Genomic DNA, 25,505 nt, shown 5'->3' on the forward strand with positions numbered 1-25,505 from the left:
ATAACTGTATGTTTGACATGTATTAGCAGCTAACAGCTAATTATAACTGAATGTTGACATGTATTAGCAGCTGCCTAACAGCTAAGTATAACTGTATGTTTGACATGTATTAGCAGCTGCCTAACAGCTAAGTATAACTGTATGTTTGACATGCATTAAGAGCTGTCTAACAGCTAAGTATAACTTATGTTTGACATGCATTAGCAGCTGCCTAACAGCTAAGTATAACTGTATGTTTGACATGTATTAGCAGCTGCCTAGCAGCTAATTATAATTGCATGTTTGACATGTATTAACAGCTGCCTAACAGCTAATTATAATTGTATGCTTGACATGTATTAGCAGCTGCCTAACAGCTAATTATAACTGTATGTCTGACATTAGCAGCTGTCTAACTGCTAATTATAACTGCATGTTTGACATGTATTAACAGCTGTCTAACATCTAATTATAATTGTATGTTTGACATGTATTAGCAGCTGTCTAACAGCTAATTATAAGTGTTTGACATGTATTAGCAGCTGTCAAACAGCTAAGTATAACTGTATGTTTGACATGTATTAGCAGCTGTCTAACAGTTAATTATAACTGTTTGACATGTATTAGCAGCTGCCTAACAGCTAAGTATAACTGTGTTTGACATGTATTAGCAGCTGTCTAACAGCTAATTATAACTGTATGTCTGACATGTATTAGCAGCTGCCTAACAGCTAATTATAATTGCATGTTTGACATGTATTAGCAGCTGCATAACTGCTAATTATGATTGCATGTTTGACATGTATTAGCAGCTAACAGCTAATTATAATTGCATGTTTGACATGTATTAGCAGCCATCTAACAGCTAATTATAACTGTATGTCTGACATGCATTAGTATCTGCCATACAGCTAATTATAACTGTATGTTTGACATGTATTAGCAGCTGTCTAACAGCTAATTATAACTGAATGTTGACATGTATTAGCAGCTGCCTAACAGCTAATTATAACTGAATGTTGACATGTATTAGCAGCTGCCTAACAGCTAAGTATAACTGTATGTTTGACATGTATTAGCAGCTGCCTAACAGCTAATTATAACTGTATGTCTGACATGCATTAGCAGCTGCCTAACAGCTAATTATAACTGTATGTTTGACATGTATTAGCAGCTGTCTAACAGCTAATTATAACTGTATGTCTGACATGTATTAGCAGCTGTCTAACAGCTAATTATAATTGCACATTTGACATGTATTAGCAGCTAACAGCTAACTATAATTGCATGTTTGACATGTATTAGCAGCTGTCGAACAGCTAATTATAACTGAATGTTGACATGTATTAGCAGCTGTCTAACAGCTAATTATAATTGCATGTTTGACATTAGCAGCTGCCTAACAGCTAATCATAATTGTATGTTTGACATGTATTAGCAGCTGTCTAACAGCTAATTATAACTGAATGTTGACATGTATTAGCAGCTGCCTAACAGCTAATTATAACTGAAAGTTGACATGTATTAGCAGCTGCCTAACAGCTAAGTATAACTGTATGTTTGATATGTATTAGCAGCTGCCTAACAGCCAAGTATAACTGTATGTTTGACATGTATTAGCAGCTGCCTAACAGCTAATTATAACTGTATGTCTGACATGCATTAGCAGCTGCATAACAGCTAATTATAATTGCATGTTTGACATGTATTAGCAGCTAACAGCTAATTATGATTGCATGTTTGACATGTATTAGCAGCCATCTAACAGCTAATTATAACTGTATGTCTGACATGTATTCGCTGACATGTATTAGCATCTGCCATACAGCTAATTATAATTGAATGTTGATATGTATTGGCAGCTGCCTAACAGCTAATTATAACTGTATGTTTGACATGTATTAGCAGCTAACAGCTAATTATAACTGAATGTTGACATGTATTAGCAGCTGTCTAACAGCTAATTATAATTGTATGTTTGACATGTATTAGCAGCTGTCTAACAGCTAATTATAACTGAATGTTGACATGCATTAGCAGCTGCCTAACAGCTAATTATAATTGTATGTTTGACATGTATTGGCAGCTGTCTAACAGCTAATTATAACTGTATATCTGACATGTATTAGCAGCTGTCTAACAGCTAATTATAATTGCATGTTTGACATGTATTAGCAGCTGCCTAACAGCTAATTAAAACTGTATGTTTGACATGCATTAAGAGCTGCCTAACAGTTAATTATAACTGTATGTTTGACATTATTTTCTTTATTCCAGCTATTAAGTCAAACTACTGTATTACAGTGGGGTTCCATATTTCAATTACAATAAGGGTTTTTAAGCGAATTTGTGATGATTTTTAAAGGTTTCTCTTTGTCTGTATCAGTGGCCATATTTAACAGCAAATCAGCTAGTATATTATCAATTTGAAAGGTCTTCATGCCAAGAATCTTTCAACAATATACATCACACAGATCTGAGAAACATATTTTTTCACTTTATCTACAAACAACATATTACCTTTACTAGAATGCTGAGCATCTTTGTTCAGAGCATTCTTCTTGTTGGATAACAATCCAAGGAAGGCTTCACCTTTTTCCGTAATAATAGCAAGATTTGTGTCTGTTAACTTGAACTCAGACACAAATAGCTGTCTTCTAATGGCCCAGTGAGCTCGTCTAAGTGTCTGGTTTGTGGCACGCCACATGAAGACCTGGTTATGGACATAATAAAATACTGTAACTTCCATGATAAAGTGGCTTCAGGATACAGGCACCACAAGTCATTTTTGATAAAACTATTTAAGAAAAAACCCAACTCATTTGCCATAGTAGAAGTAATATCACATATATGGGCTTGGACAACCTGACAGATATTCCTAAGAATTCCTGATCCACCCCTCAATGATATATCTAGTTGTGTTCAACAGAGCAATTTAAATGTGCTAATGAGTTAACTATTTTGTAAAAGAACATAATTTGTGAGGGTGTACTGCATTAAGAAAAGAAAAAAGTAAAAAAAACAATCAGTACACTTAAAATATCCAAACTTGACTTGCTTTGTATCTGACATCCTTTAAAAAAAAGAAATCAGCACACTTAAAAGTATCCAAAGTTTGGTTCAGAAGTCAGCTTGCTTTGTAATAAAAATAACCTTTGGATTTGATATTCTGTCCATAAGTTCAAACAGTGAGTTTATTACTTGCTGTGTTTATTCACTACCTGGGCTTCTACTTGCTTGGCATCTGTAGTCATAATTAATACAAACAGGCACTGATGTCTGTGGGTAAATAGTATACATATCAATAACTTGCTTTACTAATACTTTTTTTGTAACCCATGCTAGTAAAAAGATTGTCATTTGCACTTAAGTGAATGTATTTTCAAATAATGATATTTATTTGCAAGAAACTGTCAAATAGTTGACCTGGATATAATTCAATCTTGGTTAGTTCACACACAACACCATGTCATGCGTGAATGGCATATGCCTTCAACCAACTGGTTGATTATCTCTTGTTTGCAATTTTGCTGGATCAGTTTTCAGTCGAATAACATATTCAAACCTTTGAACCTATGATTTGTTTCTCTATGTTCACATCAATGAACAATGTGTCACGTGTTTTTGCACATAAGCGATACACGCTACAGTATGGAAGACTATGCTACACATAAGGAGTTCATCGATATATTTTTATTCTTTAATGCTCATGATGAAAAATAAAGAGGAATAAATTATTCTTTCATTCTGTTATCAAGTATTTTGTTTATCTATTTTACTGCAACATGCAGTGGGGGGAGGCGCAATTCAACACAAATTTATTTTGTTTCTTAAGTCTTGGGACATATCACCTAGATGAAAAATATGTCACCATAAGTTCTTGGACAGGAAAAAAAATTATTTTATTGTGTCCCAACATATATGGTAAATACAGTAATCAAGGTAATTTCCTTACTAATTGATTAACAGGAATCTGCTTTATTTATAGTGTACTGTACATCTATATATAATATGTGTATTATTTTCATGATAATAGTTTTGTAAGGGTTATTAGTTAATTACATTTTAAATACTAATTTTCCCCAATGGTTGTAGTACTTTAAAGATAAGTCATACATGTGTAGTGCATCTATTCATTCATAAAGTTCCATGGTTTAGATGTACTATAATTCAGGTAAACATCATGTGACTCGTTTTCCGAAGACAAGTTCTAGTATGAGGCCAAGCTGACTTAATTCCTGGTTAGTCAGTGTTAAAACAACTGATCTGCTTGCTGAAAGAAGTGATTTTGAAATGCCAAGATGATTCATTCAAGCCTCCTAATGCATTCTCTCTAATGCATTTTGATTATATAAAAAGAATTATGTAGAAGTTGGGATTCTAAAGAGTAAACACCAGTCATGGAAGTTATATTGAGAAGAATTCATTTATTTAATTTAATCATTCATTGGAATTACAGTGCTTGAAAAATTAAAGATTTATTGAAATAACCACTGTAAAGACTTTTTGGATTTAATACTTGTCACAGAATTACTGTGAATTCATTTAAAGACATTCTGGGATTATATAAAAGTATTTTTTTGTACTGTTGATGCATCAGTACATTACTGATCAATATTCAGAATGCATTTGGAACTAATTCAGACCACTCAAAACTTTCACAATTGATAGAACTTTTAAGACTTGGGGATGTCATTCACTATACTGTAAGTTACTTTTACTTTTTCACTTGTCAATTTTACAAAATATATATCTACCTATAAATTGATTCCAACTACATAGACCCAGATTTGCCACAATACGCCAACAGATGCTTATTTGGGTCTTTGCATTATGCTAGGTGTAATCAGTAGACCACACATAATCCTAATCTGCTGATGCAATATGACATGGCAAATCATGGTTCTTTGATCAACATGTTAAAATTTTATCCATGATTAAAACTTAACAAATAGCTGTATCATGATACACTTTACTTTCATAAGTGACACTTAACGGACATTCACCATGAATACAAAATGCTCTTGTGACCTTCATTAATTTAACAAATAAGCAGATATGATTAGCTTATAATTCTGATTTTTTATCTGTATCATCTGGAATATGTTAAGTATTTTACGAAATAAATTATAAAGAAATTACCTTTCCTGATGTACTAAGTAAACCAATGACCAGCTCTGACCCTCCTTTCTCTCTCAAGATTTCTGAATCAGTGTGATCCAGATGTCCACCTCTCACTTGAATGTCTTTTATCTCATGCCACCTGAATTGACAGTTATAGAACAACAAAAAAATCATCAGTAAGAAAGAACATATTGTTTAATTGTTTGTACACTTGTATTAAGGACTTTTATCCAGATGTACTGAAGGTTTTATAAGGAAAATACAGTGAATCCCCTCAAACCATGTATCCTGCAATCCCCTTAATGTCAAAATATTTTGTCCCAAACTTTTCCTTTAACACCATCATTTTTCCCCCATAACCAAAACTTCTTTAAATAAATATCTGGTCCCACTTTTCCATTTTATGCAAAAGAAACCCCAAAACCAATATTAAAACAAAACTCAATTTAAATCTGGAGCATGAAGTACGTTTCTAAATTCGATACAATATATCTGGTCCACAAATAACTTAAGGTAGTAGGTTTAACACAGAGTATATCACCCAGAAATCTCCTAAAAGCACACAAGGTAAAAGCAATCCTCAACATGCATGCAACATATATATGGGCCAACAATGGGCTATCTTAAGTTCTGCTCCTTAAAAAAAAAAAATAGCTTTTAAGACAAATTTTAATAACTAAATGCCAGAAGATAAGCCAATTAAGATTTTTTATCTCCTTATTATCTCATCATCAATGATGCTATTCATTTGTATAAATCAGTGGTTCTTAATCCACGAGTTGTGACCAAAAACTGGACTGCGAAGTTGTTTTGAGTGGGCTGCAGAGATCTACTTTTATAATTTGAAATTTCCCACCCAAGTGTGTTTTTAAGCATTTGATGGGTGGAAAGAAAGATGTAGCAAACCATCGGTCGCAAATCTAACACCACAAACCTAATTTGGGTCACTGCCCCAAAAGGTGAAGAACCACTGGCCTCAATGATCAACATAATGTTTTCCATCTTTAAATTAAATACCCTGGGTTTAATAATAAGTCCTGTAGCTTTTGTTAATCTGTAGATGGAGACCAGCCAGAAAATATTCCAAAATTCAGATTCATTCAACTGCTTTTCCAAAGAAAAAATATCATTACATACTTGCATTTTAGTAACTAAGAATGTCGTTTGTTTTCACTCACATGTCACATTGATAAGATCAAGTCATACAGATGCTTCCCCTATCTCTCACGGACACACACACACACACAAACACAACAAATTTTCCATCTCTCTCACATCATATAAAAAACAAGTTTATACTGTTAAAAATGAACATTTTTGGGTCTAAAAATTAGGGCTGGTATTGTTGATGTACATCAACTTATACACAAAAATACATAATTAAGGCTGGTATTGTTGATGTACATCAACTTATACACAAAAATTCATAATTAAGGCTGGTATTGTTGATGTACATCAACTTATACACAAAAATACATAATTAAGGCTGGTATTGATGATGTACATCAACTTATACACAAAAATACATAATTAAGGCTGGTATTGTTGATGTACATTAACTTATACACAAAAATACATAATTAAGGCTGGTATTGTTGATGTACATTAATTTATACACAAAAATTCATAATTAAGGCTGGTATTGATGATGTACATCAACTTATACACAAAAATTCATAATTAAGGCTGGTATTGTTGATGTACATCAACTTATACAAAAAAATACATAATTAAGGCTGGTATTGTTGATGTACATCAACTTATACACAAAAATTCATAATTAAGGCTGGTATTGTTGATGTGCATCAACTTATACAAAAAAATACATAATTAAGGCTGGTATTGTTGATGTACATCAACTTATACACAAAAATACATAATTAAGGCTGGTATTGTTGATGTACATCAACTTATACAAAAAAATACATAATTAAGGCTGGTATTGATGATGTACATTAATTTATACACAAAAATACATAATTAAGGCTGGTATTGATGATGTACATTAATTTATACACAAAAATTCATAATTAAGGCTGGTATTGTTGATGTACATCAACTTATACACAAAAATACATAATTAAGGCTGGTATTGATGATGTACATCAACTTATACACAAAAATACATAATTAAGGCTGGTATTGTTGATGTACATCAACTTATACACAAAAATACATAATTAAGGCTGGTATTGTTGATGTACATCAACTTATACACAAAAATACATAATTAAGGCTGGTATTGATGATGTACATCAACTTATACACAAAAATACATAATTAAGGCTGGTATTGATGATGTACATTAATTTATACACAAAAATACATAATTAAGGCTGGTATTGATGATGTACATTAATTTATATACAAAAATACATAATTAAGGCTGGTATTGTTGATGTACATCAACTTATACACAAAAATACATAATTAAGGCTGGTATTGTTGATGTACATTAACTTAAACACAAAAATACATAATTAAGGCTGGTATTGTTGATGTACATTAACTTAAACACAAAAATACATAATTAAGGCTAGTATTGATGATGTACATCAACTTAATCCATTTTTCTTTTACTTGAGCGGCACCTTAAATGATGCTCACATTGCAGGGAAGGGTGGGAGGAATTATTTATCAGGTAAGACTTATTGGAGAAACATAATTTACTAACAAAAAATTGCTTTCACTGTCAAATACCAAACCTGATCAAAATACATTAGGACAAAAGGTAAGAGGCAGAGGAAATCATACCTCTACCTGTGTCACCAGGCAAGAGCATGCACTAAAATGATGAATTTCTCCTAATATTAAATTAGGACAATAACAGGCAGTTTGTTAATACACATGCATGGGAGATACATGCGAGACTCCACACTTGATTATTGTCTCACCATCAAAAATTTCACAGGCAAATCCAGCACAAGTTAGGCATTACTGGATCCAAAGTTTTGCTTTCACGAATGGGGGAGTGGTCATTGTCTGTGCAGCTACCATCAATCCAATGAGATTCAGTTCTCTGCTTAGTAATGACGTGGAAACAGAAACTAGAAATGGCAGATTGGGGGTACCAGTCAGCTGATTCCACTATGTCCCAAACTAAGACACTGCATGCAAGGCCAGGCTCATTAAGTTGCTTGTATTTCATGAGTTGAAATCTTCCTTAGTATACCTAATAATGTGAGAGTTCAAAGTACACTGATTTAACAAGACTCTTCAGTCAAGTGGACAGTGCTTATGAGATGATGTCTTGCATTCCTGCAGTGGTATGAATAGTCTTTTACAGTTGATGCAGATACTGTCTGCATGTCTTAGGTACCTAACATCTGAAAGCATATAATGGTTTCTGCATTGTTGCTTCTCATAACAGATCAATCAATGAGAGGGAATGAGTAGATATTGTTGGTCAGCTAGTGACATCAAACTTGTGTTAGGAAGGAAGCTGGTTATATCATTTATAGAACTAATGAACAATCAGAACAGAACTGTATATAGTTTTCATTTACAGACATTGTAACTCACTTGCTCTGCATGTTTACTGTTAACCTTATCATAAACTGCAAGTCATGTATGATCACTGCTTCAGTGTGTGTGTGTGTGTGTGTGGATCAGAATTGGAGCGCAAGTCTGAGATTGCCTTGTTGTGGCCAAAAACATTTCTTCCATGAAATTTGAACATGTCTGAGATCATTGCACAGTATCCCTTTATTGATATAGGGTCTAACTTAAGGAGAAAGTTTGCTATAGGGAATGGGTGCTGAGCATGGTGTGACTTCACTAATGTGATACCAGTCTATAGGGAATCGGTGCTGAGCATGGTGTGACTTCAATAATGTGATACCAGTCTTCAGGGAATGGGTGCTGAGCATGGTGTGACTTCAATAATGTGATACCAGTCACTTCAGCTGTTACTATCTTCTCCAGGATTGAAGTTACAAGCTTATTTTCAATCAAGACAAATCTGAAAAGAGCCAAGATTGAAGGAGGAATCAGGTTGGACAAGAATGAATTAGTGGCAATTTTGAAGACTTCAGCAGAATGGAGATTATTTGTCTGAGTATGTCACTAAATTCAGTAGACTGTTGATCCAGGGTGTTTTGGCTTTGTGCAGCAATCAGAAACCTGTAGTCTGTGCCCTGCTTTCACAATAAGGTGTATATGCTCCCATATTTATCAGCTGATTAAAATAGCATGCACAGCCCACACTTCTGAGTCATAAAAAAATGATAAAGAAATGTGAAGCATCAGATGGTCTCAACGGACATAGACCCAATGGAAGGATCCTTGAGAGTTGACTCTCCATGAAGCAATTGCTTTCCCTTGATAATGAGTAAGCCAGGATACTAAGCCAGACAGAAATGAATCATACTTGAATACTACCTGATATTGTGAGTACCCATTAAGGTATTCAACTGTTACATGATTTTCGGTCTTTGTCTGGTACTTTGTTTTGTTCAAGCTTAATTTCTGTGTGTGTGTGTTAATGCACAATATCTATTTTTAGCCTATGCTGACCCTGTTATGATGACAATTACGTCTGGCTGTAATCATCAAAGAGAAGAATGTGAAGCCCAAAATCTATCATAACATCGTTAAGCCCATTTCCTGCAAATGTCTGCTTTTATAGACAATGATACAATATTAATCTTACTGTTACATGTACTTTAGTCAACACTTATTTCAGTAGCTGAAACTTGACATTGTGAGACATGCATCGACGGTAGAGATAAACTGATTACTTACCTTATGACACGATATGAATTAATTATAGGTTCTGTATATATTTGAAAAACAAAGAGGCCACTTGTGAGGGGTACATTTTACATTTTTGTACTAATTTAATTTGTACGTTTGAGGGGTGGCCATTCTTGAGGGGTACTTTTGAATACAAACTCATCGGTGCCAAGGATTCAAGAGGGAGACTACTGTACTGCAAAATTGTTAAGTTGATCAAGGCTTCCCAGACAATGGATTTTTATACCTTGAATTAAATTACATCTTTATGCTTTCCTGATGTGGTGGGATGGATGAGATCCCTACATCAACTGATAAAATTAAATAATGTTACTTAATGTAATGAGAAAAGTATAGAAATCACAATCTTGTATATTGGTGTTTTATGCAATCAAAATGTCCTCATAATGACAGTCAAGGATTCATCTGAAATGGTCCAGCATTGTCCATTTAAGAAAGCAACTGTATCTGATTGTTAGTATTTCACAAGACACAATCTCTTTTTTGTTACTGATGTAAACTGATCACATTGCCAAAAAATAGGTTTTTAAAAATAAAAATTATGATTCCTAATTCCACTCCTCTAAATCTACTGAAACAAAACTTAAGGTTGCTGTTGCACAAAAACTCGAGTCCATCATTGTAACTGTTTTTAAAAAAATTCATTGTTTGAATGCCTTGCAAATATATGTCAATTACAATGCTTGTGAATGTTGACCGTTTGTACCAGTTCAACTTATATAAGATAGGCTTACTTTGATGCAATCTTGCGACACTGGTATTCATGCAGTACAAAGATATCTCCCTGTCCAGTTAAACAGACAGTCGCAGCATTGGAACAGCATACAGACACTATGAGCACACCCTTGAGGTTCAAGGCTGAGACTTGTCGAGGCTGGCTGATCTTCCGATCAGCTTTTACCTTCGGATGTCCTGGCAATATATAGTTTAAGAATATACTACATAACCTGTATATAGTGGTCACCCTGAAGATTGGCCAAAAGTGACCTTTACAGACAGTGGGTCTTTAAGTAGTGGTTGTATTAACTAAGTAAATTTATATATTAAGGAAGGAAAGAGCAAGCATTAACCACACACACAAAAAAACAACTTGAGGTGGTAATTAGTGTTCACAGTGAAGAAAAAATATATTTTTAATTTGCTGCTTGCTTTACCTAAACCAATAAAATAAACTCTGAACTCTCAACCCTGAAGACATATTAAAGATGCAACGAATTTATGAAACATAATGATTAAATATAGACACGATGTTAGAACTGTTTAGGGTTACCACTGACCACTGGGCAGATGACTGATATAGCCAAAGGAAATGGTCCATGTAAATTTGACCATTATGAACTGAGCAGATGACCTTGATATGGTAGGAAACAAGAATACAGGTTTCACTACTAGAGTGAAACCTAAGATCGAAAGCCAGTGGGGACAAAGTACAAGTTTCAGGTTGAGTGTTTTTCGATTTACCAAGGTTTTCAAATTTCAATTAGATGAATCAGTGATATCCCCATAAATGTGTTTATTGACTACTTTATGTTTTGTTGATATAATGATCCAGTTTCTGTTGATATTTGTGGTACATGTGTTTACTGAATTTGGTTTCAGCATTTACATGTGTACTTTTATCTAAGTTTACATGATCTGATAAAATGCCACTAACTGATACACATGACAAAACATTGTTGCAAATCTGTTCTTTTGCCTGTCTTTGTTGGCAGAAATGTAAAAGGAAAAGGTATGAGCTTGTTTCAAGTTCAAAAATCCATTGATTGAGGATCATTTCGGTGTAATGAATCAGACACAGTCAACTTCTATAGTATGATGGAGTAATGATTTAAATCAAGTATTGTAAAACAAACATTCAACTAGAAGAAACATTAGCTTTTACTCTGTTTATTGGTAAAAGTGCCAATCTATACAGCTGTTTTTGTGAATTTTTTCATCCTTCTTCACAACCTATATATAAATTAAAAATCTACATCTGACAATATAATTTCTGGAAATTACATGCACCCTCTTGGTGAAATCATTCCATACAGTCAATGCATAAACTGACACAATGTCACATTTATGATGTAGCTTACGTTATTTAGTATTTACCCAACTGTCCTGCATTGAGTCCAAAGGTAAAAACTGCATCAGATGTGTAGATCACGGTATGGAAACGTCCTGTGCAAACACCTAGGATAGATTTCCCTTTGAAAACCTTGGGATAAACCTGTAGTTATAGTAAAAGTTTTTTTTTCAAAAACAAGAGTAATTATTGAAGAAGGATTATGAGTGGCAAGACCAATTGTAAGTAAATCATTGCACAGAAAAAGTTAAATATTTTTTTATAAGAAGAAACTTACAATAACAGACCCTAAAGCTGGTAATTTTACCAGTGAAACAAAAACATAATGCATAATGCAAAATGACTCAAATGTAATGCTGAACTGATGTAAATTAAATGATTACATTTAAAAGAAAACAGTCAAGTGCAAATTCAGAATGATGAACAACAAATGAAAACAGAAAAACACGAGTACATTTCGTATTTTCAGACTGCTGTTACATTTTCATTCAGTAGCCATTATGCATAATCCTGGATCATTCTTTACGCTAAGAGCCAATATTTCACTCCTTACAAGCCACGACATTTTCCTTGTTCAAGGCAGACAGAATTACCACCACTGATGTGATGACATCTCACTGGTATCTGCATAATTTTATTTGAGTGAAAGAAATAAGATGTAAACTTTGCTGACAAATACTGTATATTCTCATTACAAGTCAAGTCCAAATGCCAACTGTACAGATGCAGAACTGCCACTGCATAATGTGCTGACAGATCTGGATTGTTTCAGTTTGATAGGAGTAATCAGTACAACAAACAGACCCTGATCTGCAGGTGCATTATTCTATGGCGGATCAAGATCTTTTTTATTTGCATTTGTATTAGACTTATAAGTAAGTACATATAGTATATATTTACATGTAATGAAATTGTGGTTATTATTGTTTTTTTGTAAATTCAATGCGATCTTGAGCATTTTACCCAACTGCCATTTTATTAAAGTACACTTTTAATAAAACAAGATACAAATGCAATAATTTCCTTCTGTGAAAAAATAAAACATGACTTCAGCAAAAGCATTTCGATTTAGTTCCAAAAAAATAATGAAAACAAAACGAAATGATGAATGGAAGTGATAACAAACATCAGAATGCATTTCTGAAAATGTCAGTGAAAAACAATTAGATGACAGCTAAGATGGAAACACGAATCAAATGCAAATGAAACAAAATGAATTTTGAATATATTTCAGATGTGAAAAAAGTGCAAATAAATTGCAAATGAAAAGCTGATATGGCAAAATTATAAGTTTCAGGGTCTGTCTCTAACCACAATGTAACAACAGACTTGTAAACCTTTATAACAAAGCTGTAAAATATAATCTTGATACTAATGTCACATCTGCTGCTGTTGCTGGCAGAAAAGGAATAAATACGCGTCACAATTACTAACACAGGTTAAGTTAAAAAAATGTATTTGGTATTTGATGGACTGGTTGGAGAGGTGGGCAACAGAAACTAAAACTATCTCAATCTTTACAATGAACTTCTCAAACACAAGTTTGTTACTTGAGAGATGTTCACCTGTTTAGGTATAAGAGACTTGTCTGGGGCAGGGAACTGTCCCAGCTGGTGACAGTCGTTCAGGCCACAGCTGTACACAATATTCCTGTAAAAGTTAAAATACACATCTGATTCATCATTTCTGCACATAACAATTATATAAATAAAATTAAAGACAAGAAAATTGATAAAAGGTGTCACAATGAATTTGTTTTTAGTCATGGGTTGCTAATTTCACTTGTGTTGTTTTTTACCCTTTCACTACCTGCCCATGAAATAATAGCTGAACTGGTATTTAAAACTCAACAATATTTTCACAGATTAGAGACCACAGACTTCTGCCTTACTGTAATCAGAATAAAATCACATCTCCACTGTCCTAAGTGAAGATCTGACAACAACCACTAAAGGGTCATGTTTTTATGATCTTTGAATTAGGCAATGAAAATGCAGCTTTCAGAAATCTGAAGGTGAATCAAATTGTTAAGCACATATTGATGCTCTTCAGCCTTGCTGCTCAGTCTCCAAAACATGAAGATATAAGACTTCATTTGATTGGCTGATATAATTAGTGATTACTGTAATAGCAAATGTCACCAGAACATGATCCTATGCAGCTGCTGTCAGATCTTCAAGGGGAAGAGTGGAGATCTGATTTTAATCAGATTAGTCTTTGTGAAAGAAAAGAAAAAGGTATGTTTTTGGTGAGAGAATATTCCACTATAATACAACTATTGAGATCACATCACAAAAGAATGCCTACCGTTTATGGCTCAAGACTTCAAAAGGCATGTTTAATTTTTTGTACACCTTATCATTTTTCACATTAAGAATTGTCATACAGCAGTGTTATCTGGTGGAATACAGGGGCATTACATTGAACTGGAGTACTGCAGCCCAGCAAACAAAAGGATAGGAGAAGAGTTCACCTAGAAGATAATAATAGAATAGCACCTGAACGTTTTTAAAACATAAAAATAGATGGAGCTTTTTATGCATGTGTTTATTTCTGTTGTAGACATATACATATGTAAGCAGTTAAGTAATTACCCTTCCATAAGCATAACTGTATGATCCCTCGCTGCTGCCACCTGTTTACATTTCTCATTTCTGATAGTCTCTACAAGCTTTGGAACCTAAGGAAACAAACACACAAATTTACATTACTTCCAAGATGACGATTCTGAAGTAACAGGACTATGTTCTCGTCAGGCCAAAAAGCTCTCATTCCCATTACTGATCCAAGTCATTTTGTAGGTAGTTTGCACACCTTTCTAATTAGCACTGATACAGCTTGTTAATACAATCATTTAATATAAAATATGTTTAACAAGTAATTTCGCATGATTAGCATGATCACTATTTACAACTGTTTTGTGTACAGTGCATTAGATGTACAAGGTATCTATCACTACTGATATGCACAACTGCATGACATGGAGGCAAGCACCAAATAGTTCAATGGAATGAAAAAGCAACCTGTTAAAACTATATTTCTGGTTCTGTCTAATATACTAAAATGTTTCTTTTTCAATATTGTTAAAATGCAATAATTCATTAAAAACCTAAATCTGAAACATAAATATTTAGCCAAAAATAGGTCTTTATTCAATGACCTTCACCTTCCCACATGAAAAAAGACCCAACCATGGCCTCAAAAATGAGGATGAAAAACCTGCTTTTCTGTTTCTTATCAGTTGGTAAAATTTATTCATTTTCCTTTTAGAGTTTATGTGAAGTTTTTGCAATAAATAAACATACCTATAAGGTAACTTATGTTAAACAATCAAATGTCTTAAAGAGCCAATATTTTAAACACATAAATCAAAATACTGACAACTGAAGCTTCTTTTATCATTCACCTGAGCTGCTTAAGACAGGTTTGCCTATATATAGTTTGGATTTGAAATTCATTCTTGTGAGACAATGTACATGACTGTATTAGTATGTAGAGGGAGACAACTTATACTGAATATGTACTTCTAAAGAAAGAAAACATCCTTCTCTATCTCAATACATGTACACCATGCCGTCAATCAAAGAAAAGGAATGTGGATGAATAAAGAGAAAAAATAAAGAAATTAAGTAAAATAGTAGTTAAAATAAAAGTAATAATTTTCAATTGCTATATTTTTTATCAAAACAACTTTTTTCGAATAAAATAAGTTTCATCAATAATACTTACCTGATTAAAATACCTTAGAAGAAATACTAACATGCAAATCCAGCCATCCCAGATTTAAATTTTTAGCTTAAAAGCTAAATGTTCTATGCCTTACTGTGGTCTCCTTGATACCAGGTGCCAAAACCCATGAAAATTTTATTTACTACTAGAGCTGAAGGCATTCTCTCTACACTGATGTAACTGCAGAGAGGCTGGGAGGGTGCATGTGTATTATGATCAGTAAGTATTATCATAGAAACAAATTTTAGTAGAAATAATTGGTTTCTTCTTCAAATATGTTACCCAATCATAATACAGTGTGACCCTGCTATAGTGTGCTCCGCTATAACATGAATTCGGATATAACACGGTCGTGGTGTGGCTCCCAAAATTTCATATACCGTATATACTCGCATATAAGCCCGTTCGCGTATAAGCCGACCCCCCCCAAACTGAAATGGTAAAACTGTTATAAAGTGCATGACCCGCGTATAAGCCAACCCATAATTTCTAGACTACCAGTACATCACAAGATGCACAAAGTGAGTTCTGAATATGTTTATTTAGGCAAATCACATTATTAAATAAAATGAAAGCAAGAAAGCTAACTTAATATGTTGAAATAAAAACAATTCTAAAGTGTTAAGTCTTAATGGAAATTTAATTAATCCTCATTCTAAAATCATGAATTATAAAAGTTCTATCACTTTTAAAATCCTTCAAAATCTGGCTCTGTATCAGACTCGCCAAAAAGTTCACAAAACTTGGCTTCTGTTACAGGCGTGCTTTCATCACATGCATCGTCATTGTCATCATGGTCATCCGATAGTGTGTCGTTCTCCTTCTCACTCTCCTTGTCATTGTCAGATTGAAATATAGCATCATCCTCTGTTCCATCCATGGCATTACTGATACGGCACTTCCTGAATGATTTTGCAATCATTTCCGATGGAACTGAGTCCCACACTTCCTTTACCCACTTGGCAACCAAATCGATGTCCGGCCTCATTAAATTCCCACCTTTTGTCATTTTCACAGCCCCTGAACAAACCCATTCTGCCCACATCTTTCGTAACTTGTCCTTAAAAGGTTTGTTAAAGCAGACATCAAGAGGTTGTATCACAGCCAGTGTTGTTTTCATTTTCTTTGCGGCCCTTTTTTTACTTCATCGGAGTTGTGTGCATGAAATATATCCCATACAAGCATTGAAGGTTTCCGAAGAATTGCACCTGGTCTCTTGTATATAGTGGTAGTATACTATTTATATACCTTATCCTGTAATTATTTCCATGTGTGGTTGGTTATCAATTTGTATTTGATAATTATTTATCATTGTGGTTTATCTGTGTGTTTTTTTTAAACTACCTGTAGTGTGATTCAATTGATCAAAATATGATTGGTTTCAGCGTGGACATTATTCAAGTATTGTGACAGTTTATAACTTTGAGCAGGAACCATGTCCACTACCATATCTCATTAAACAATACATCTGAGAGTCAGCATGTATTAGTAAAGTCACTGGCATTGTGCAACAAAACAAACCTATTATCCCCGAGGCATTTACCACAGATTAAGCATATGGTACCTATTGTACAACACTCTACCGCTAACAAACCACTTTGCTTTACAAACAACTAAACAACAGTAGTATATAGACTGTGGCTGCCGATTACTTCTAAAAGACCTGTCAAAGAAATCCCACAAACTATATTGTTTTACAATTATTCATGCTGACTCTACTGCCCTGTTATTTACCCTTCCTAAGCGTGCGCGCAACAAACCACTACGGAGCTTCTCGCTATTGTTCCTTTAAGACAATTGTACATGTATTTCTACTCTCGATCAAAATGTCTGTCATATATACCTTCAGTATCGTAATTCTTTTATTTTTTTACGTAGATTCTTTTCATATTTACACTGAAATAAGCTAGCATGCATTTGTACGATACCGTAGAGTTCAATGATTACTGATTAGTTGAGGGTTAAATACTTGACTGGAGATTACTAATATGGCGGTTCTTTTGAAAAATACACGTACCACCGTGGCTCAAGTAACACATATGGCTGCATTTTCTGGTGGATGGACATCTGTCAAATAGACGTCAAGTACGTTAAAACATGTTTTTCATTCATTATCCTACCACTTAAGTTAGAAAAAAATATTTGTTTCACTTCACGACAGCACAAATTTTATGAGCCATGTGGCATCATTAGGCATGTGATCTCATCTTCGGCGATCGACAGAAACAATAAACACTGGAAATCGAGGGAAAAACGCGTTAAAAATTTCAGACCTGGACCTTGGCCCGCAGATAAGCCGACCCCTCTTCTTCCAGGCCTTATTTGTTTCCTAAATTTTTCGGCTTATACGTGAGTATATACGGTACATGTATTTTTCTTGTGCACAAAAAAATCTTTCTTAAAAGTACGAAAAAACGTAAAAACTTTATCATCATTTTGGGGAAGAGATCACGTATGAATAGTACAAGACGACTGTAGCGTATTTTTCTCGTACATGAAAAAGTATTTTTTCTTCTTAAAAGTACGAAAAATAACGCATAAAAAGTTTATTCTGGGATCACGTGGTCTTCACCAATGTTACAAATTTAGATTGTTTTTTCTTTATTGGTAGCAAAACATACCATGTGGTGATTATTTTTTTATTGGCGACGTTGTTGGCTGTTTAACTTTTATATACAACCATTTGTTTGGAGTGCAGAAATTCAGAGGCCCCATGAAAGGAAGCCGCAAACTGGATATAAAATGCACTGAAATTGATCTATTGTTACATAAACAAATTCTTTATCCATATTGACAAACCATCTAAACAGTGCATTGTTATATTATAATCCACTTATCATGACATCTAGCATGAGTACTGTATATTGTGAAATATCCACTTTTTTGTTGTTGACATTTCTGGTAACGGAGATCAACTGGACGAGGTATTATCTCGTAATCTATCTTTCATCGAATTTTCGGCCGCTTGCTAGTAATTAATATATTTACAAAGACTGACATTTGTATGTGGACAGTAAGTAAAATTCCTCTTCTTTTCACTCAGAATTAAATCCTTCAGAACACTCACATTTTCTGTAATAATCTGTGTCATCAAACCAGAACACCTGAGTCACTATCGTCTGTTGACCCTTTGTTAAGTTTCTGATGCATGAGTGGAAGACAGCATCACTCTGCTACCACAAATGTAAAAACAAAACAAAACAAAAAAAAAGCCCCAAACAACATCTTACTTGGTTCTTTTTAGGCATGGAGGAACAATAACTACAATCAACCAAATGACGGCCAATTCCTTTTTTTTGACAAATGTACCAAGATAAAATAGTTTGCTGAAATTTCAAAGAAAACATTAACTTTGAAGCATAGATTGTTATGAAAATGTACTCAGCAAATGGAAAAAAAATCAGTCTCAATCATGCAATACAATTATTTGATGATGCCGCCACAATAAGAAATGGGTTATCCAAAGAAGTCCTGTACCTTCAGCAGTGACTGCAGTAACGCATGCACCCTTCATCAAAGAAAGCAGACCACAGATTTCAATAAAAACAAAGAACCTTTCTTCAAAGGAAGTTAGTACTAGACTTACACACCGCTCTGGTGGCCTAGTGTTTAAAGCATCCACCTCAGAAGAGGGAGGTCACGGGATCAAACCCCAGGTGAATCATACCAAAGACTTACAAAAATGGTACTAACAGCTGCCTTGCTAGGCATTCAACATTAAGAGGTTAGTGTTAGGACTGGTCGGCCTCATGTCAGGATAATGTGACTGGGTGGGACATCATGTTACATGTCTGCGGCATGATGCCTCAGTGCTAGACATCACTATAAACTGCCACACTGCAGACATCATAGCTATATGACTGATTTTTTTAAAAAGCTACGTTAAAAATCCTAATCACACGCACTCATAAAAGTAATGGAATCTGATGGATTTTTTCATTTTCCAACGTGACTGTACCATGAAAGTTTCCTTTTTTGCAGGGAAAAAGTTTGTGCTTATGAACGCTACCAACAGCGGCTTAAAAAGCAAACTAACTTTTACCCACTTGAGGCGTATTGAAAAGTAAATGTGCTTCATCATTCGTTATGTGATTGTGCTATGTTTTTACAGTGAATTCATGCCTATATGACCTGTGACAAAATTATTGAATTTTTAAATCTGTGTATATGCATATTTTTGATGGAATTACTTGCATAGTGGATTCGATGCATGTGATGATATCAGTGGAATTGTATTGTGTATTAAATGTATGTGATGATATTCGCAGGTGAGTACACGGTGTTGATACTCTATTCATGCTATGCATTAGACATGTATACATAAACAGTATACACGTATATGTACCAATCCATGGTTCCCTAAATAAAGTAAAATATTATATATGCCTTCTGTTTTCACTACAGGTACATTTCCAATTTAATATGCATTGCTTTAAGATGGCAACTGTGCCAATGAAGCATGTATTCACCGCCCGCATTTATTACCTACCCACCCATGCCTCCACCCGTAAACGTTTTGAGGTATATGCATCATTTTCTTCAGCTAACTGACCTGGTTGCTTATAACACAGTTGGGTCTATAAAACGGTCGGGTTCTATGTCTCCTAACTACTGTGTTATAGCAGGGCGACACTGTATTCAGTTCAAGTTTCTGGGTATTTCTTGTCACCTACATGACTGTTTCTTACTTAATGGCATTTAAGTCATGGTATGTGTTCATTTACCTTGTGTCATGCTCATTCATCATTACTGATATTTTAACATGTTACAAAGTTGAAAAAAAGATTATTAGTTGCCTTCTATTTCACATAATATTTGTATATATACAACTTAAAAGTGACAAGAAATGGACAAATTAAAGTTATTCTACTGACCAAAGGAACCAAAACATGAATTTTTGCAATATGTATTGATACATACTTCTATACAATATATCAAAGTTGTTTTCCAGGCAACACACAGCCTTATGAAGAAACCTACCAAGCACGTGGCCTCATCCCCATGACACAGACGACCTCCTTGACCATGTCCACAGGTATAGACCTGCCCCTCAGTGGACAAAAATACTGTGTGGTACTTACACATCACCACCTACAAATCAAAATGGAAAAGAATTTTACAGAACTGCTCCACTGAACATGCCTAACATGTAGATAATGTTGCTTCCTAAGTATCTCCTAGCATGTAACTACACAAAGTAGAAAATGTGACTTTCAAAAACTTTACACATTAACATTGTTGCAATAACATTGTTGATGCAAATCCCAGAAAAAATGTACCGACTGTAAAAGCAGGAACAATTGTGTCAAAAAAATTCTGTGGCTTTCTTTCATGGGCATGGTAATATAATTTTAGAAGTTCACTGTCTGCCATAACACAACATCAACAATTTTTCATTTGGAATAAATTCTCCATAAATTGTTCTGATTTTATGGTAGGTCTCACTATTCACAAAAAAATACAACAAGAGTACACTGATAGACTGTCTCATGACCGTTTCCTAATAATGGCCTTGATTTTTAAGCTAAGGACTGGACATGTATATGATAAGATGTGGTCCTGAGTAAAGTTTCAAAATATCTGTAGGTGTTAAAAAGTGACAACTTGGATAAAGAAACAGGTCAATGACTTACATTAACCCTTTTTGTTACCTTGATCATGTGATGGGGGGGAATGACTAAATATTTAGCAGTGGTATCTTTTGTTTCCCAGTGAAGGATTTTATAGAGGTTTAAATTCACCACTGTCAACATGTATGTCAGGTTAAAGTTTTATTAAGTATCTTTGGCAGTTCAAACAGTATACCCATACATGTATAGGTCAAGGATTTATGTTTCCCCTTGACCTTCACCTTGAAACAGGAGGCAAGGCTATCGTTTATGACACATATTCAAGTCATGCTGTATATATTTGGCTAACATTTCAATGAAATATCTTAAGTGGTCAAAACGTTTTACTCCAGACAAGAATACAAGCTTTCTTTTTCCCTTGCTGTAACCCTGAGCTTGAAACAGCTGGCATGGTTGTTGTATGCAACACACTGTCTATACATCATATATAGTACGCTAAAGTTTCATTATATCTTCAGTGGTTCTAAAGTATAAAATTCAGACAAAGATATTTGGTTTGGTTGCTTTTGTGGGTTTAATGACATTTTCAAGCACACGACAAGCTATACATGGCAACCAGTATATTTTGGTGGAGAAAGAACCTGAGAAGAACCAAACAGAAGCTACTGGCAAGCTTTCTCACATACCCATGATAGCTGAACTAAGACTAGAACCCACGTGGACAGAGACAAGATGTGAATGATCTGCAAAGGCATGTGTCATGGACCACTTGGCCATCTGATAACCCCAAACAAAGACTAAGATACACGTCAAACAATTACATTTTCAACTGCAGCTGTAGCCTTTCCCTTGAGGCAAAGAATATGACAATGGTCTAGTCATGATAAATAAATCAGTAAAATTTCACTGAAATATCTCCAGTTGGTCAAATGTTATGCTCTGGATAAAGATACAAGTCAAAGAATTACATTTTCCCCTGTTGTGACCTTGATCCTGAGGTTGATGGTGTAGGTATATTATGTGACACACCATCTTCACATGTTACAGAGTTAGTTGATGTAGGTATGTTATGTGACACACCATCTTCACATGTTACAGAGTTAGTTGATGTAGGTATGTTATGTGACACACCATCTTCACATGTTACAGAGTTAGTTGATGTAGGTATGTTATGTGACACACCATCTTCACATGTTACAGAGTTAGTTGATGTAGGTATATTACGTGACACACCATCTTCACATGTTACAGAGTTAGTTGATGTAGGTATGTTATGTGACACACCATCTTCACATGTTACAGAGTTAGTTGATGTAGGTATATTATGGGACACACCATCTTCACATGTTACAGAGTTAGTTGATGTAGGTATATTATGTGACACACCATCTTCACATGTTACAGAGTTAGTTGATGTAGGTATATTATGTGACACACCATCTTCACATGTTACAGAGTTAGTTGATGTTTAAGTACATTTCATCTGGCCATGACCTGGAAGCTGTGATAGGTCAAATGGTTGAGAAGTTATAATCCATAAGTCAAGTGTTTTGTGACCTTTGTAAAGGAACTTAACTCCCATTTCCAGAGATCTGTATTGATTAGAGAATTACATTTTCATTTTGACATCAATATGCTACAAAATATCTCTTTGTTGCCATTTTAAAACCATTTAATTTTTTTACGTTCTTTATTTCCTTTTTTTTTAATTTTCCAGCAAGATTTAATTAGAATTAAAATGATGACATCATCATATGTCATCATGTACATGTAGTCCACATTTTATTCCCAAGCCTGATGCAACCATTTTGCTTGGAATGGCTCTGACATGCAGACAGACTATTCATGATCAATTCAGAAGCAAAACTCATACTGAGCGTTTGAAAGACAGACACTCACACATAAATATAGATATGTAGATAAGATAAAACCTGTAAATAAACATACTCAATGGTTTAAAACACTGTCATTTATTGATATGTCCTTTATATGGAAGTTGGTGTTGTTGTTGTTGTTGTTGTTGTAGGGATTAACGCTATTTTTCAGCACACGATAGGCTATACATGCCAGGCAGTATTAATGGTGTCAGAAGAACCTGGGAAATCCCCAGAAAGAACCACTGACCCATGAAAAGCTACTGGCAAGCTTTCTCACATACCCACATTGGCTGAATCTGAGACTCAAACCCACGCAGACAGAGGTGAGATGGCAGTGATCCGTAATGGAGAGTGCTTTAGACCACTCTGGAACCTTATACGGAAGTTACAATTGACATTATTGGACAAGTGGCCTTAATAACGAGGTTCAATTTGTTATTTATGGACAAGTACACTATATGTTAAAGTTAAATTTGTAACTTAAAGACATGTGTCCTCGTTATGAAGGTTAAATTTGTCATTTATGGACATGTGTCCTTAATACGAGATTAAATTTGTCTTACATGGACATGTGTCCTTGATATGGAGGTTAAACTTGTCATTTATGAAAATGTATCCTTTATGGAGGCTAAATTTGTCATTTATGGACAAGTGTCCTTGATATGGAGGTTAAATTTGTCATTTATGGACATGTGTCCTTGATATGGAGGTTAAATTCTATGGTAAAACTGAAAGAGGTTCATAACAGTCCATTATAAGCTGGTGTCTTTAATATATAGGTTTCCACTAAAGCATATTTCATTGAAGACTGACAGATAAAGTGAGAGAATTAAGTAGCCTGATTAATAAAATATTCAATTTAAGCTGAGCCCCAAGTGGCAGAGTGGTTTAAAATGCTCCCCATTACGAATCACTGCCATCATACCTCTGTCTGCATGAGTTGATTCTTGGGTTTGGCCAGTATGAATGAGTAAAGCTTGCCAGTAGCTTCTCCTAGGTCAGTGGTTCTTCCCAGGGTTTTCCTGGGTTCTTCCTCCACTAGTTATACTGGCAGCCATGTCTAGCCTACCTTGTGCTGAAAAATGTCTTTAAACCCCATAACAACAACAACAAATCAATTTAAGCTGTCATACCAGGTTTACATTCAATTTAAGCTGTCATACCAGGTTTACATTCAATTTAAGCTGTCATACCAGGTTTACATTCAATTTAAGCTGTCATACCAGGTTTACATTCAATCTGAGCTACGTTATTTTTACCAAGCTAAACAACTTGCAGATTTAGTTTAAAAGTTGAAGGGAGTTCTGTTTGAGCCACATGTGTTTTTTTTTCTACATTACTTTAAGAGATTCTATTAAGACTTGAAAGGTAGTCTGAGCTGTTCCCAATGCTCAAGACAACCAAGTTCAAGCCAGCAAGATTCCATAGTAAATATTTTCACAGATGCAGATGTGTATGCTTTCAGTGTAGCTCTTTTCAAATAACTGTTATATTATGGTTCTTACAACATCAGTGACAGCAGTTTGCACTTGCGTAGTGCACTATTTCTATATGTGCCAAAAACACAATGTTTACCATAAGCTATTTATGTATAACCAAATTTATCACATAGAAATTAGACTGCAAACCTGTCTAATGGAAATACTGAGTCTTCTAAACTCATCAACAGGCTCTGGACCACACCTTCTGTTCTCTGTGCTGTGACCCAGAGTAAAGTTAGAGTTGTCTCCCCAGGTGAATATTTCACTGGGATCTGAAAACAAGAAATTACCCATTACTAAACATGTTACATTCAATCATTTTGCTGTTTAAACCATCCAAGTTATTCTTACACTCTGATCCTGCTCTGATATTATCTTATAGGGATAATCAATATTATTCATATGTAATGCATCATTTGATGTCTACCGTATCAGACACAGGACATAGTCACATCAAGTTTTAGGCAAAATCTTGAGAACAACATTTCTTCAATTATACAATATACTTGTGCAATTAGCATACCAAACAACCTCTTCAGCTGCCTTACATATATTTATGGAATGCAAACAGTTAAGGTCCATATCACATTTAGCACAAAATAGAAAAAAATTGGAACATTTCATCTAACCAGGTAGTTTTGAGAGTGCTTGTATGTTTTCTTTCACAGCTCTGAAAGTAAAGTTTACCTGCTAATTTTTAACAAATAATCAAGAATAACAAAATTTAACTATTTAAAGTAATAGGTAATTTCTTTGGTTGAAATGGCATCATGCTTCGAATATTTTTAATAAACTATCGATTGAACTAAATTTTAGTGCTAAAAGTAGTAATAATCAGCCAAATGAAATTAACACTAAGAAAAGGTGGCCATTGTACCTGATGATTCAAACATGTAGATTAATCATTTGAACATAAAAAAGC

The 25,505-nt window shown here is 34.4% G+C and overlaps 1 protein-coding gene across 2 annotated transcripts in view; it reads right to left on the minus strand.

Moving 5' to 3' along the window:
* Nucleotides 1-25,505, minus strand: part of LOC149773610 (inhibitor of Bruton tyrosine kinase-like) — a 104,960-nt gene that overhangs the window by 60,565 nt on the left and 18,890 nt on the right. For both annotated transcript variants that reach the window (XM_089946347.1, XM_089946348.1), the window contains exons 4-11: nucleotides 24,731-24,855; nucleotides 20,636-20,746; nucleotides 14,521-14,606; nucleotides 13,492-13,576; nucleotides 11,953-12,070; nucleotides 10,593-10,770; nucleotides 5,122-5,242; nucleotides 2,500-2,692 (exon numbers count right to left, since the gene is read on the minus strand). In XM_089946347.1, the coding sequence (XP_089802473.1) occupies nucleotides 2,500-2,692; nucleotides 5,122-5,242; nucleotides 10,593-10,770; nucleotides 11,953-12,070; nucleotides 13,492-13,576; nucleotides 14,521-14,606; nucleotides 20,636-20,746; nucleotides 24,731-24,855 (1,017 nt within the window). The remainder of the gene's footprint in view (nucleotides 1-2,499; nucleotides 2,693-5,121; nucleotides 5,243-10,592; nucleotides 10,771-11,952; nucleotides 12,071-13,491; nucleotides 13,577-14,520; nucleotides 14,607-20,635; nucleotides 20,747-24,730; nucleotides 24,856-25,505) is intronic.

Source organism: Sinohyriopsis cumingii, unplaced genomic scaffold (assembly GCF_028554795.1).
Source record: "Sinohyriopsis cumingii isolate HCF-2022 unplaced genomic scaffold, ASM2855479v2 utg000624l, whole genome shotgun sequence".
NCBI lineage: Eukaryota > Metazoa > Mollusca > Bivalvia > Unionida > Unionidae > Sinohyriopsis > Sinohyriopsis cumingii.